The 15617-nt window shown below is 40.9% G+C and overlaps 1 protein-coding gene across 2 annotated transcripts in view; it reads left to right on the top strand.

Moving 5' to 3' along the window:
* Positions 1–11419, top strand: part of SLC24A1 (solute carrier family 24 member 1) — a 58891-nt gene extending 47472 nt beyond the window's left edge. For both annotated transcript variants that reach the window (XM_037833656.1, XM_037833655.1), the window contains 4 exons: positions 2456–3154; positions 3907–3996; positions 4932–5098; positions 8971–11419. In XM_037833656.1, coding sequence (XP_037689584.1) covers positions 2456–3154; positions 3907–3996; positions 4932–5098; positions 8971–9220 — 1206 coding nt within the window. In that variant the 3' untranslated portion in view covers positions 9221–11419. The remainder of the gene's footprint in view (positions 1–2455; positions 3155–3906; positions 3997–4931; positions 5099–8970) is intronic.
* Positions 11420–15617: the final 4198 nt, after the last annotated feature.

Below are 15617 nucleotides of genomic sequence, written 5' to 3'. Positions count from 1 at the left end.
AGAACCACAGAATGGAAAATGAAAGAACAAAAGAAAGAATGGTGGGAAAAATTGAAATGGATCTCAGGGATATGATAGATAAAATAAAACATCCAAATATAAGACTCATTGGTGTCCCAGAAGGGGAAGAGAAGGATAAAGGTCTAGAAAGAGTATTCAAAGAAATTGTTGGGGAAAACTTCCCAAACCTTCTACACAATATAAATGCCCAAAGCATAAATGCCCAGCAAACTCCAAATAGAATAAATCCAAATAAACCACTCCAAGACATGTTCTGATCGGACTCTCAAATACTGAAGAGAAGGAGCAAGTTCTGAAAGCAGCAAGAGAAAAGCAATTCACCACATACAAAGGAAACAACATAAGACTAAGTAGTGACTACTTAGCGGCCACCATGGAGGTGAGAAGGCAGTGGCATGACATATTTAAACTTCCGAGAGAGAAAAATTTCCAACCAAGAATACTTTATCCAGCAAAACTCTCCTTCAAATTTGAGGGAGAGCTTAAATTTTTCACAGACAAACAAATGCTAAGAGAGTTTGCTAATAAAAGACCTGCCCTACTTCAGATACTAAAGGGAGCCCTACTGACAGAGAAACAAAGAAAGGAAAGAGAGATATAGAGAAATTTAACAGACATATATAGAACATTACATCCCAAATCACCAGGATACACATTCTTCTCTAGTGATCATGGAACTTTCTCCAGAATAGACCATAGGCTGGGACATAAAACAGGCCTCAGTAAATTAAAAAAAAAAAAATTATTTAAAGCACTTCTCTGACCACAATGAAATACAAATAGAAGTCCATAACCATCAGAGACTTAGAAAATTCACAAATACTTGGAGGTTAAAAATGAGGGGGAGATGAAAATGTTCCCGGATAATGAAAAGTTGAGGGACTTCATCACCAGTAAATCAGTCCTATAAGAAATGCTAAAGGGAATTGCGCAGGCTGAAAGGAAGGGACACTAAACAATTGACTGAAACCACTTGAAGAAATAAAAATTTCTAGTAAAGATCAAATGGTAAATATAAATACCAATACTACTGTATTTTTGATTTGTACCTCCACTATTTACTTCCTACAGGATCTAAAATACATAAAGTATAATGACAAATCAGTGGTTTTGGACTCAATGTAGAATATGTAATTTTTTACAAGAACTACATAAAGGTGGGGGAATGGAGGAGTATAGGGACATAGTTTTTGTGTCCTATTGAAGTTAAGTTGGTATCAAAGAAAACAAGATGTTATAGACTTAAGATGTTAAATGTAAGCCCCACGGTAAACACAAAGAAAGTATCAGAGAATGTGATCATAGAGATGAAAAGTAGAGTAGGGGTTACGAGAAGTGGGGGAAGGGGCAGTGGGAAGTTAGTAAGAAATGAGTGTAGGGTTTCTGTTTGGGGTGAAGAGAAATTTCTGGTAATGGATGGTGGGAAGGTGATGGCTTTGCAACATTGTGAATGTGATTAATCCCACTAAATGGAATGCTTGGGAGGGGCTGGAATAGGAAGATTGATGCTGTATATATGTTTCCACAATTGAAAAAAAAAAAAGACAGTCTAAAAGAGGCTATTCAAATCCCAACTTCATCACTAACAACCTGAGTGGACCATGGACAAGTTATTAACTTCTTTGTACCCTAGTTTCTCCATCTGTAAGATGGGTTAATTCTATGTATATCATGATTTACTTGACTCACAGAACATAGTAGATGCTAGTTATTGTTATTATTACTATACTACTTAGAATGGTGCCTGGCACATAAAAACCTTCCATAGATAGATATCATCATCATAAATAAGCAGTAACATAAGAAAACAATTTAGGGGTTTTAGTAGACTCAGCAATTTGATGTCACCATCAAAAGATATGCTATACTAGGCAACATTAATGGAAGCATAGTACCTAAGACAAGGGAGGTGAAAGTCTTGTTCCACTGTGGGTGGATGTTCAGTTCTGGACAACTACTCATGGGACATAAGCTAATTAGAATGGGTTCACCAAGATGGTGAGGAGGCTTTAGGCCATGGAATGGGTGAATGATAGGAGGACCTGGGAATGTTTAGCCCAGGGAAGAGAGCCGTTCCATGAAAAAGTCATTTGGCTTGTTCTGTGTGCTCTTTCAAAGAGTAAACTTATACTCAGGGGGTAGAAATTTGATACAAATATGGATTTCAAGCCAATTAGAGCTGTGAGAGATGACAGAAGCTACTTTAGGTTTTGAGTTCTCCATCCCTGGGAATGATCAAATAAAGCTTGGACAACCACTGGATCTGAAGGTTGTGGAGGGAGTTTTGCTGAATGACTGCACTAGTTTTCTCCTCATACTCAGGCTTTTAGCTACATGCTCAGAACAACAACAACAACAAAACAAATAGGGGAGAACTTGGGAGGGAAAACAAACAGCAGGTTTCACACATTAATCCATTGGCTTTGGTTTGCAGGAAAATGTGGCTGGAGCTGAGAGCAAAGGTGAAATGACAGGTGAAGAGGTTGAAGCTCCTGGTGAAGGTGAAACTACAGAGCAAGGTGGAGGTGAAACTCAACCAGAATGTGAAGGTGAAATTGAAGCAGAAGGAAAAGAAGATGAATGTGAAAGTGAAGCAGAAATCCCAGCAAAAGAAGGAGACAATGAAAGTAAAGGTGAAGGTGAAATCCTAGCAGGAGACAGTGAATGTAAATGTGAAGTCCAAGCAGAAGGAGACAGTGATGGTGAAGGTGAAATCCAAGCAAAAGAAGGAGACAGTGAAAGTAATGGGAAAGGTGAAGTCCAAGCAGAAGACAATGAATGTGACGGTGAAACCCAAGCGGAAGGAGAAGATGGTGAAATGAAAGGTGATGAAGGTGAAACTGAAAGCCAGGAATTCAATGCTGAAAATCAAGGTGAAGCCAAAAGTGATGAGAAAGGTGAAAGTGGTGAGGATGGAGGTGATGGAGGGGATCATGAAGGTAAGGAGGAAGAAGAGGAAGAAGAGGAAGAGGAGGAAGAGGAGGAAGAAGAGGAAGAGGAGGAAGAGGAGGAGGAAAATGAGGAGCCTCTGTCCCTGGAGTGGCCTGAGACCAGGCAGAAGCAGGCCATTTACTTCTTCCTTTTGCCCATCATACTTCCACTATGGCTGACAGTGCCTGATGTCCGGAGGCTGGTGAGTGTGCCCAGCTGTACCTGAGCCTGTTTGGCCCCAGGAAGGCTGGTGGGGTCTGTAGGCACCCAGGGCTCACACTGAAGAGGAAGGAAAGGGCAGGAAAAACCAACTGGTCACGTCTGCACTGCCAAGAGGAATCTGGGATGGAATTGCAGTCCTGGACAAGACCACATGCCTGGGAGGACACACCCCTGAGTTTGAGCAGCCCTAGGCCTTGTTATGCCTTATTTCTACCCTATGAGAGTGAATTTAGTCCCTCCTTAACTCCTATGTCAGTTTCTTGATTTTAATATGGGACTAGTGCCACCTCCATACTTCACAGGGATATTTTGAAAATCAAGGGTGATAACTGTTATTTCTATCCAACATTCCTATTTGTAAGGCCAGCTCTGCCTGATCTACTTCACTGAAAGGCAGTCCATATTTTGTTTCTGGGTCTGGAAAGGGGTGGTACAAGGGGAGGTTGCAGAAGCCAAACCAAAATACCTAGATTGTTCTAGTTCTAGGGCAAGCAAATAACTCTTTTCAATTTGGCTTGTCCTGAACCACCCTACTCACTGGACAGCCCTAAGGCCATCACCCCGTCCTTTCCCATACATCACAGGATTCTCACTGGTGACAGAGCCTCAACTCAGATGTCCCCAGATGCTCTCCATTACATCTGATCACTGATTCTAGGGCTCCCTTAGAAGGGCAAAGACCTTTTTAAGCCTTTTCAACTTCTTTCTTTTCCTTTCCAAACCTTCAAACAGGGGTCTAGGAAGTTTTTTGTTATCACCTTCCTGGGATCCATCATGTGGATAGCCATGTTCTCATACCTCATGGTGTGGTGGGCTCACCAGGTGAGTGAACGGCAGGAAATAAGTTCTGCTTGATAGCAGGTCCCAAGAACATTTTTTCCCCTTCAGGATGAATTTCTACTATTCAAGGAATGGAAGGGATCAAGTGAATGTGTACAGTCTCAACATCGTTTGTAAAAGCTTAAAAGTAGACTTTACTCCAAAGAATGGTGATTTCCAAGTGTGATTTTCTGTCTTATATTCACACGGTAGCATGGAAGACCCTTCACAACCTGGTCCCAGCTGACCATATCTAGCTGTATCCCCTGCTTTCTCCATCATGGACCCCCCCACCCCTCTCCAACTGGTGAAATCCTCCACATTCTTCAATAGCCAGCTCAGTCAGCATTGCCTCCTCTCGGGCATTTCCCCCAGGCAGACCTGATCAGTCTTCCTTTGAGCACCCGTGGCTTTCCTCATCTACTTGGGGTGTTGCACTAAATCCAGAGCTAAAATTGTTTTCAAGCTTTTCTCCCTAACTAGGCGAGAAAAGTTAGGGACTGTGTTGTATTGTTCATATTTCTGTCTCCAGCCTCTTAATTGCTGGTATGTAGAAGGTGTCCATGTTTTATAGAAATGAAAATGTTGACATGAACAGATCTTTGGAGGGGCACATCTTTTGGTAAAGTGGAAGTGTTGTAGTTGAAATGACAGTGAGAGGAAGGGCAGATATGGTATCGCATATGGACTTTTAGTCCAAATAAAAGCAAAGAAGCGTGGTTTCCTGCAGCCTGGAACAGGGGTTCCATTCTTTCTCTCTGTGAACTATCTTCCCAGCAGCCAGTTCCACCTGTCACCCTCACTCACTCAGGCTGTGGGAGTACACTGAGATCTTTGGGAGGTGCTATGTCTGCACAAAGTAGTATTTGATGAGCCTCAGATTTCTGAGCTCCTGGCACGTTTTTTGTTTGTTTTTAATTACTGTTGTTGTTTACCAGGTTGGTGAAACAATAGGGATCTCCGAAGAGATTATGGGTTTGACAATCCTAGCAGCAGGCACATCAATTCCTGACCTCATCACCAGTGTGATTGTGGCTCGGAAAGGCCTTGGAGACATGGCTGTGTCAAGCTCTGTGGGCAGTAATATATTTGATATCACTGTGGGGTAAGTGGTGATGTTACTTTCCAAGGCACATTAAGTATGACTGGAAAACAGTGCATTGGCCCTGTTCATGGGTTTTCTGTTTCATTCATTATGTAGGGGATAAAAGGGCTGTGCTGGTTTGTATTATGTCCCCTAGAAAAAGCCATATTCTTTGATGCAATCTTGTGGGGCAGACATATTAATGGGGATTAAGTTGGAACATTTGGATTAGGTTGTTTGCATGGAAATGTGCCCCACCCAACTGTAGGTGATAACACTGATGAGATAATTTCCATGGAGGCATGGCCCCACCCATTCAGGGTGGGCCTTGATCAGTGGAGACATATAAATGAGCTGACAAACAGAAGGAACTCAGTGCAGCTGTGAGCGATGTTTTGAAGAGGAGCTACAGCCAAGAGGGACACTTTGAAGAAAGCACAGGAGCTGCAGATAAGAGACAGTTTGAAGACGGCCATTGAAAGCAGACTCTTGCTCTGGAGAAGCTGAGAGAGGACAAACAACCCAAGAGCAACTAAGAGTGACATTTTTGAGGAACTGCAGCCTAGAGAGGAATGTCCTGGGAGAAAGCCATTTTGAAACCAGAACTTTGGAACAGATGCCGGCCACATGCCTTCCCAGCTAACAGAGGTTTTCTGGACACCATTGGCCATCCTCCAGTGAAGGTACTTGATTGTTGATGCGTTACCTTGGACACTTTATGGCCTTAAGACTGTAACTGTGTAACCAAATAAACCCCCTTTTATAAAAGCCAGTCCATTTCTGGTGTTTTGCATTCCAGCAGCATTAGCAAACTAGAACAGATTTTCGTACTGGAAGTGGGGTGCTTTTGCTGCTGAGTTTGCAAATACCAAACATGTTGGAACAGCTTCTTAGATGGATAAGGGGAAGATTCTGGAAGAATTGTGAGGAGCTTGATAGAAGAGGCCTAAACTGCTTTGAAGAAACTGTTTGTGGAAATATGGACTCTAAAGATACTTCTGACGAAGACTTGAACAGAAATGAATATGTTGTTGCAAACTGGAAGAAAGGTGATCCTTGTTTTAAAGTGGCAGAGAATTTGGCAAAATTGAGTCTTGGTGCCAGAGGGAAGAAAGAATTTGAAAGTTACAACCTGGAATACTTACCTGAGGAGATCTCCAGACTATGTGTGGAGGATGTACCCTGGCTTATCGTTGCAGCTTATAGTAAAATGCGAGTGGAGAGAGATTAAACTTAGAACTGAACTCGGGTTCAAAGAAACCAGAAGCTGATGGCTTGGAAAATTACAGGATTCCAGGGGGTGGAATCCCAGAAGCTACAGCTCAACTTGAGGATGTAACCAAACATGGAACCCAGCCACCATTTCAGTACAAGCCAAGATTGGAAAAGGAGTTAAGCAGAAAGGATGTGTAGAAAGTCCTATTGTCTGATGGCTTTGATCCGTGTGTGCTTCCTGCGAAGCCAATAGAATTTTTGCAAGACCTTTATAGACAGAGCTGTTGCCGGTCTGGACTGGAGGAGACAGACAAGGAACAAATTGAAGGAAAATTTTCTTCAAAGACAGAGCCATGGAGGTTGAGGTTTGGAGTCAAGATGCCTTGGGCTAGGAGAGTGGAGTGGCCCACATGCATGGAAAGGGTGAGTTTGCCCTGGAGGTCGAGGGTGGGCATTCCACCTCGATGCTCAGGAAATGTTCTGGCACCCCAAGCCCCAAAGAGGGTGGAGCACATTCCTAGGGAATTGGGGAGAGACTGGCTGCCACCGCACTGTTCTGAAGGGGATGAGCATGTGCCCTGGAGATGGAAGGGAATCCAGGTGCTGTCCTGATGTTTGAGGAGGGTGGGGCTGAGAAGGTGGTCTCTCCAATATGTGGATATGTTGAAGCACTCACCCCAGCATTTGGAGAGGAAAGGGCTGCCAAAAAGGCCCTTAGGAAGGGTTAGACTCCTGCTCTCTCAAGCCCCAAGGATGCAGCGTCATTCTGCGAATGACTCTCAGACTTTGAAATCTAATGAAGTTTGTCCTGTGGGTTTTAGGAACTGTTTTGGTCCTGTGAACCCTGTTTTCCTTTCAGTTTCTCCTTATGGCAACAGGAATGTTTATCCTCGGAATGTCCCTCCTTTGTATATTGGAAGCACATAACTTTTTCTAAGTTCACAGATCCACAGTTAAAGGAAAATTATGCCTTAGGACTGACCACACCTATAATTGATTTTGATGGGATCTTGTACTTAACTACTGTTACTGAAATGATTTAAGTTTTTGTGATGGTGTGATGGGATGAATGTATTTTTATTTGGAAAGAATATGTTTTTCTGGGGTCCAGGGGGTGGAATGTGCTGGTTTGAATGTATTATGTCCCCCAGAAAAAGCTGTATTCTTTGATGCAGTCTTGTGGGGCAGACATATTAGTGGGGATTAAGTTGGAACATTTGGATTAGGTTGTTTGCATGGAAATGTGCCCACCCAACTGTAGGTGATAACACTGATGAGATAATTTCCATGGAGGCATGGCCCCACCCATTCAGGGTGGGCCTTGATCAGTGGAGACATATAAATGAGCTGACAAACAGAAGGAACTCAGTGCAGCTGTGAGCGATGTTTTGAAGAGGAGCTACAGCCAAGAGGGACACTTTGAAGAAAGCACAGGAGCTGCAGATGAGAGACAGTTTGAAGACGGCCATTGAAAGCAGACTCTTGCTCCGGAGAAGCTAAGAGAGGACAAACACCCCAAGAGCAACTAAGAGTGACATTTTTGAGGAACTGCAGCCTAGAGAGGAATGTCCTGGGAGAAAGCCATTTTGAAACCAGAACTTTCGAACAGACGCCAGCCACGTGCCTTCCCAGCTAACGGAGGTTTTCTGGACACCATTGGCCATCCTCCAGTGAAGGTACTTGATTGTTGATGCGTTACCTTGGACACTTTATGGCCTTGAGACTGTAACTGTGTAACCAAATAAACCCCCTTTTATAAAAGCCAGTCCATTTCTGGTGTTTTGCATTTCAGCAGCATTAGCAAACTAGAACAAGGGCATTTGTTTTATTAGTTTCTACAAAGCAAGAAAGTATTTTTCATTCATCACAACCAGATGGGATGACAGAACTAAAATGCTGCCTGAAATGTAACTGACTAGAAGTTACAGACAAATTGGAAAATGAGGTACATTAAATTCCATTACCAAACCCAGTCAAGTGCTCTGTTCATTGACCTCTGAGGTAGTGGAGGTGGGGTTGGAAGGGGCAATGACTCAATCTCATTTCCTGATATTCTTGCTTCTCTGTGTTGGGGATCCTGCCAGCTCAGAGGCTCTAAAAAAGCATTCTGCATAAATAAGTAAATGCCCTTGCCTTCTCTGCCCATCCTCATACCCCTCTTCCCTACCTTTTCTGGGCAGAGCATCTGGGCTATTTTCATTTCTCCAATCATATCCTGAATTTGGGTGGAGGCTTTGGTTCCTTTAGTTTGAATTTGTTTTTGTGTGTGTATGGGGAAGGGAAGGTAGACAGGGCAAATGGGAGGGAGTGAAAAAGGCATAGGAGAGTCCTGATCATGAAACAATTGAAAAAAAAATGCTATTGTGAGCAAGGCCCTTATACTAAAATCTTAGATGTTAAAGAATCAGATATCTGGGTTAGTCAGAAGTCATAAAGAATGCAGAAAAAAGATCTCAGACCCAGAAAACATCCTTTTTAATCTAGGCTTTCCCAGTTATTAGCTGTGAGTTCTTGGGCAAGTGATTTAATTCTTCATCTATGAAGTAGACCTAATAATTTCTCCTCTACTTCATAATTTTTTTGTGGAAAAACAAATGCCTTGTAAACTGTAAAATATTTAAATATACAGGATTGTTATAAACGTTAAGAATATTCATATTATTTCTTTAATCTTGCAGCCTGCCCTTTCCTTGGTTGCTTTTCTCCCTTATCAATGGATTACAGCCTGTTCCAGTCAGCAGCAATGGCTTGTTTTGTGCAATTGTTTTGCTCTTTCTCATGCTCCTGTTTGTGATCTCTTCGATTGCATCATGCAAATGGAGAATGAACAAGATCCTGGGCTTCACAATGTTCCTCCTTTACTTTGTATTCCTGATAATCAGTGTGATGTTAGAAGCTCGAATCATATCCTGTCCTGTATCTGTCTGAGTCAGAGTCACTGTTGCTCACAGTGGACACACACTAGAAGAACATGCCAGAAGTTATTGTACCTCTTGTTACATTAATGAAAGAATGAACATGATCCGGGAGAGTGGACTGAGTGGCCCAGAGCCTCTGATGTGAATGTGATCCAGACTGCTCTTTATCTTTGGAAACACCTGGCTGCTCACTGTGGATTAAGAACCCTACCCTGGAAGGGTGGAGTTCCTGCTCCCAACTCATGCAGACATCCATCACGTGTGGTTCAGTAGAGGGACCCCTGGAGCCAAAGGATTTTCTAAATGAGAGATAACTGGGGTGAAGATTGCGACAGATGCAGCAGCAATAAGACAAGCTCCCACCCTCACTGTTCCTTGAGCATTCCCGAAGGGCCACATGTGCAAAAGATGCAGATGTGGTCTATATATCAACTTTCTGGCCCCTGCCCAAAGCACACATTGAAATTTGCTGTCTCTTTCTGTTTAAAATGTGAGGTTTTATATCAGGGTTGCAGTCACTACAGATTCAGTTTAAGGAGCTAAGGGTATGGGAAAAAGGAAGAGTATGAAGAATCAACTATCATTCCAAACTGTTGTCCTATAACATGTGTACCAATATTTTCTAGTTTAATAGGACATTAGCTCTTGTTGCATTTCTGAAACATGAAATTAAAATAGGAAGCAACCCCACTAAGGGCAATTAAAAAATATGACTTTATTGGAAAATCCAAGTTACTGCTGTCTCCTTCAAGTGGTCACCTTGAGGGATTAGACAATCTAACAGAGCTGTCCTGGCTCTGCCCCTCCAGCATGTTCTTGCCCAGCTGTGACAGTTCTTGCTACTAGCAAGTGAGAAAGCAAGTAATTTTTAAAAAGAGTCCAAAAGAGCTCAGGTGATTGCAGATTATGATAGTAAATATGTCTTCAGTACAAACTGAGAAATGAGTCATTGAAGACTGGAAGATAGTAGAATAGATGTGAAAAAAAATCAAACATTTTAGTGTTGAAAGGCTAAGGTATTCAGAGAACTTCAGTTTCCAGTGGGAACAGATTGAGGCTTTCAAGTTATAATCCATCTTTGGAGATCAGCCAGTTAATTTAACTAATTAAATTAAGTTATTAAATTAAGTAAAATTAAATCCTTACTGCCCCAGGATTCCTATTCTTTGGAAATAGTTTTTATTAAATTTCAATAAATAGTCCCAATAATATTTTACTTTACATACATGGATGGGCTCATCCCTATCTTTAGATCACTTGGTCAGAATGCTTGAGAGAAGACTGATGAAGAATGTAGAAGCATGTTTGAATTTCATATTCTGAAATCAATTATCCTCATTCCTGAAGCTGCTTTACTGCCAGGTCTCTGTATGCCATTGACCTAACAGCAAGAGAGAACACCACTTGTAGAAGGGAGAGTCAAATACCAAAACACAGGCCTCCAGCCTGGTTGCAGCAGCCAATTCCAGTTGGCCTTGGGATGTCCCACCTCCTCACAGCTGGATACGGTCTTCCCCAAACTGACTGAGGCATGGACAGTGAAATGTTCTTTGATGACAAAGTGCTGAATATTCATCTAAAAATTAAAACCAACTCTTAGTGATCTAACATCCTTTTCCCAGTTTGCTGAGCTTCTGGCATTTCTCTTTGCCTAGAAAGGAAGTTCTGATCACTTCACACTATGACAGAAAGGGACAAGTATATACAGTGAAAACTGGGTCTTGATGGATGACTAGGAATTCACTGGGGAGAGAAAGAAAAGGTTTCAAGATTGGTAACTTATGTAACTTCTAAAAGATCAATTTGTTATACTTGGAAATTAAAATTTTTGTCATACATTTGCAAATCTATTAAATTTATTAAAATCGTGCTGTTTTAGAAGTAAAGTAGCATCTTAAAATGTCAAGATAATATTGAGATGGTCCTTTCATCTGATATGCAAAATGGGACAAAATGGGACAACTTCTAGGTCATTCAGTCAGCCTATAAAGTTGGAACTGTCCCAGTGGGTATCTGAATTAGAAGACAATGGCTGTATGGATGACTTCTCCTTCATCCCCCTGGGGTTGAATTTCCTTGATAACCCAGGTAATAGATTTGCCTCCGAATTCTAAAAAAATGTGTAACTCTTCCTAATGTAATGGGTTTAGATTACAGTACCAGAAAAATGGGATGTATTCCAAAATTTGGAAAGCTCTCAAACATATGTTTAAACACAGTTATAATACATATTAAACATTATACTGTACTCTCATTAATAGATCTGAAAATTTTTTGTCAAATTATAGCCTTGGTCTTTTATGACACTGTTTATATCAGAAGTATCTTTTATTTAAAGATTGAGTACCAAAGGGAGCAGGAATTGGAATTTAATATTTAGGGCACAGCCTATTAGCTACAGGGGCAGAACTGGTGGCCTTATGTGCCAGTGACAGCCTTGGTTCTGACCCTTCTTTGGTTGGAGGTCCCCTGAAGGTGTAGCTTGCAATGTTCTGGGACTGGTAGCCATGAAAGGTGCAAAGAGAGAGCTCATGAGCAGGAGAACCCATCCCTGGTGGTCACCTGAGCCTGGGAGGACACCTGTCCTGTGCTGCCCACACAAGGAAAGGCATGCTTCTGGTCTTCAGGCCTATCTCTGGGATGAGCAGGCAAAGCCTGGAGAATTTCATTTACAGAAAATTCCAACAGTTGCTCTAATGGTTTCATCACAGTGCTACATCTGAACAGAAAATCTTTAAATACAAAAGAAGGAGCCGTCCAAATTAACAGCAGCTGTGGAAGGCAGCAGTAACTTTATCAGAAGAATCTATTACCATCTCAGAGTACAGCATGTGCACACAGACTTTTAAAATTAGAGATTAAAATCCCTATATGAATCTGTGCACTGCTAATTTTGTAAACAAAAATAATTAAGCCAGCAAATGTGCTTACTTTGAGGCCAGAAGAGGAGGATAGTAGAAAGGGATGGTAAGAAGACACCGTGTCCTGAGGATGTTAAAGTAAACTGGTTTGCAGCTGTTTAGGCAAAAGAGAATTTCATTTCTGAAATAAAGCTTATCCTTGGGTGTAAACAGAAAGGGGTAGAGCATGTTAACTCAAGCACAAAGGCCAAGGGCCCTCTCAGAGAGACAGTTTGCTCCTCCCCTTCCTGGTCAGAGGTAAAGGGCCTAATATCAGCTTTCAAGTTCTATGGGGAGAAATAAAAATAAAGCCGGGCTCTTGCACATTACCAAACCAATGGGTATTTTCTTGCCATATACTTACAGGGTATTTAGAAATATAAAATAATTTTTATAAACAGTAGGTTAACATCTGCTCATGCAATAAAGTATCATAATCATTATCAGCATAAAGTAAAAATGAGTATTTATAACCTACGATGTTGAACTGATGTTTTTATGGGCCATTCTTCTATATTAAAAATGGGAAGACATATTAGACACTCTTATAATAAAATAAGATTGTGGTATTTAAAGTTTTAAATTTTAAAGCAAAACAACTTCCCCCATGCCCATAAAATCAGAAAAAACAAAAAACAGAAGATGAACCGCTGCATAATTCCCTATATGGCAATAGGAGGAAAAAGTTGAATATTTACAACATGATATAAAATATAAACTGTATCACTCAAAACATAATGGAAAGAAGTAGTAAGCAAATTATACCAGCATGATTTATTTTCAACAATTTCAACAAAAACTAAAAGTAAGAAAATAAAAGATAATGTAGTAAAAGGGTATTTCTCTCCAAAATGACTGGCCATGATTCTCCAAAAGTTATGGTCAACAGAGAGAAAACTGAAGAAAAGTTTGTATAGAATTATTTTAAAGAATGATCCATATTTCAATTTTTGTTTCAGCAGGGTTTACCATTTTCTATTCATTTTATTTTATTTATTTTTTTTTTTTTTTTTTTTTTTTTTTTTTTTAATCATTTTATTGAGATATATTCACATACCACGCAGTCATACAAAACAAATTGTACTTTCGATTGTTTACAGTACCATTACATAGTTGTACATTCATCACCTAAATCAATCCCTGACACCTTCATTAGCACACACACAAAAATAACAAGAATAATAATTAGAGTGAAAAAGAGCAATTGAAGTAAAAAAGAACACTGGGTACCTTTGTCTGTTTGTTTCCTTCCCCTACTTTTCTACGCATCCATCCATAAACTAGACAAAGTGGTGTTTGGTCCTTATGGCTTTCCCAATCCCATTGTCACCCCTCATAAGCTACATTTTTATACAACTGTCTTCGAGATTCATGGGTTCTGGGTTGTAGTTTGATAGTTTCAGGTATCCACCACCAGCTACCCCAATTCTTTAGAACCTAAAAAGGGTTGTCTAAAGTGTGCATAAGAGTGCCCAAAAGAGTGACCTCTCGGCTCCTTTTGGAATCTCTCTGCCACTGAAGCTTATTTCATTTCCTTTCACATCCCCCTTTTAGTCAAGAAGATGTTCTCCGTCCCACGGTGCCAGGTCTACATTCCTCCCTGGGAGTCATATTCCACGTTGCCAGGGAGATTCACTTCCCTGGGTGTCTGATCCCACGTAGGGGGGAGGGCAGTGATTTCACCTTTCAAGTTGGCTTAGCCAGAGAGAGAGGGCCACATCTGAGCAACAAAGAGGCATTCAGGAGGAGACTCTTAGGCACAAATACAGGGAGGCCTAGCCTCTCCTTTGCAGCAACCGTCTTCCCAAGGGTAAAACTTATGGTAGAGGGCTCAACCCATCAAACCACCAGTCCCCTATGTCTGTGGTCATGTTAGCAACCATGGAGGTGGGGTAGGCGAATACCCCTGCATTCTCCACAGGCTCCTCAAGGGGGCACTACATCTTTTTTTTTTTTTTTTTTTTTTTTCCCTTGTTTGTCTTTTTTCTTTTTCTTTTTTTTTTTTTTTTAACTTTCCCTTCTTTTTTCAAATCACCTGTATGAAAAAAAAGTTAAAAAGAAAACAAACATACAATAAAAGAGCATTTCAAAGAGACCATAGCAAGGGAGTAAGAAAAAGACAACTAACCTAAGATAACTGCTTAACTTCCAACATGTTCCTACTTTACCCCAAGAAAGTTACATAATATAGCAACATTTCAGTGAACTTGTTCTTACTACAACCATCAGAAATTAACAGACCATAGTCATTTCTGGGCATCCCCAGAACGTTAAATAGCTTATCTGTTCTTCTTGGATTATTGTTCCCCCTTCCTTAATTGCTCTCTACTGCTAGTTCCCCTACATTCTACATTATAAACCATTTGTTTTACATTTTTCAAAGTTCACATTAGTGGTAGCATATAATATTTCTCTTTTTGTGCCTGGCTTATTTCGCTCAGCATTATGTCTTCAAGGTTCATCCATGTTGTCATATGTTTCACTAGATCGTTCCTTCTTACTGCCGCGTAGTATTCCATCGTGTGTATATACCACATTTTATTTATCCACTCATCTGTTGAAGGACATTTGGGTTGTTTCCATCTCTTGGCAATTGTGAATAATGCTGCTATGAACATTGGCGTGCAGATATCTGTTCGTGTCACTGCTTTCCGATCTTCCGGGTATATACCGAGGAGTGCAATCGCTGGATCGAATGGTAGCTCTATATCTAGTTTTCTAAGGAACTGCCAGACTGACTTCCAGAGTGGCTGAACCATTATACAGTCCCACCAACAATGAATAAGAGTTCCAATTTCTCCACATCCCCTCCAGCATTTGTAGTTTCCTGTTTGTTTAATGGCAGCCATTCTAACCGGTGTTAGATGGTATCTCATTGTGGTCTTAATTTGCATCTCTCTAATAGCTAGTGAAGCTGAACATTTTTTCATGTGTTTCTTGGTCATTTGTATTTCCTCTTCAGAGAACTGTCTTTTCATATCTTTTGCCCATTTTATAATTGGGCTGTCTGTACTATTGTCGTTGAGTTGTAGGATTTCTTTGTATATGCAAGATATCAGTCTTTTGTCAGATACATGGTTTCCAAAAATTTTTTCCCATTGAGTTGGCTGCCTCTTTACCTTTTTGAGAAATTCCTTTGAGGTGCAGAAACTTCTAAGCTTGAGGAGTTCCCATTTATCTATTTTCTCTTTTGTTGCTTGTGCTTTGGGTGTAAAGTCTAGGAAGTGGCCTCCTAATACAAGGTCTTGAAGATGTTTTCCTACATTATCTTCTAGGAGTTTTATGGTACTTTCTTTTATATTGAGATCTTTGGTCCATTTTGAGTTAATTTTTGTGTAGGGGGTGAGGTAGGGGTCCTCTTTCATTCTTTTGGATATGGATATCCAACTCTCCCAGCCCCATTTGTTGAAAAGACCATTATGGCTCAGTTCGGTGACTTTGGGGGCCTTATCAAAGATCAGTCGGCCATAGATCTGAGGGTCTATCTCTGAATTCTCAATTCGATTC

Source organism: Choloepus didactylus, chromosome 4 (assembly GCF_015220235.1).
Source record: "Choloepus didactylus isolate mChoDid1 chromosome 4, mChoDid1.pri, whole genome shotgun sequence".
In the NCBI taxonomy this organism is placed as follows: Eukaryota; Metazoa; Chordata; class Mammalia; order Pilosa; family Megalonychidae; genus Choloepus; species Choloepus didactylus.
This window is presented reverse-complemented; position numbering and strand designations above follow the sequence as displayed.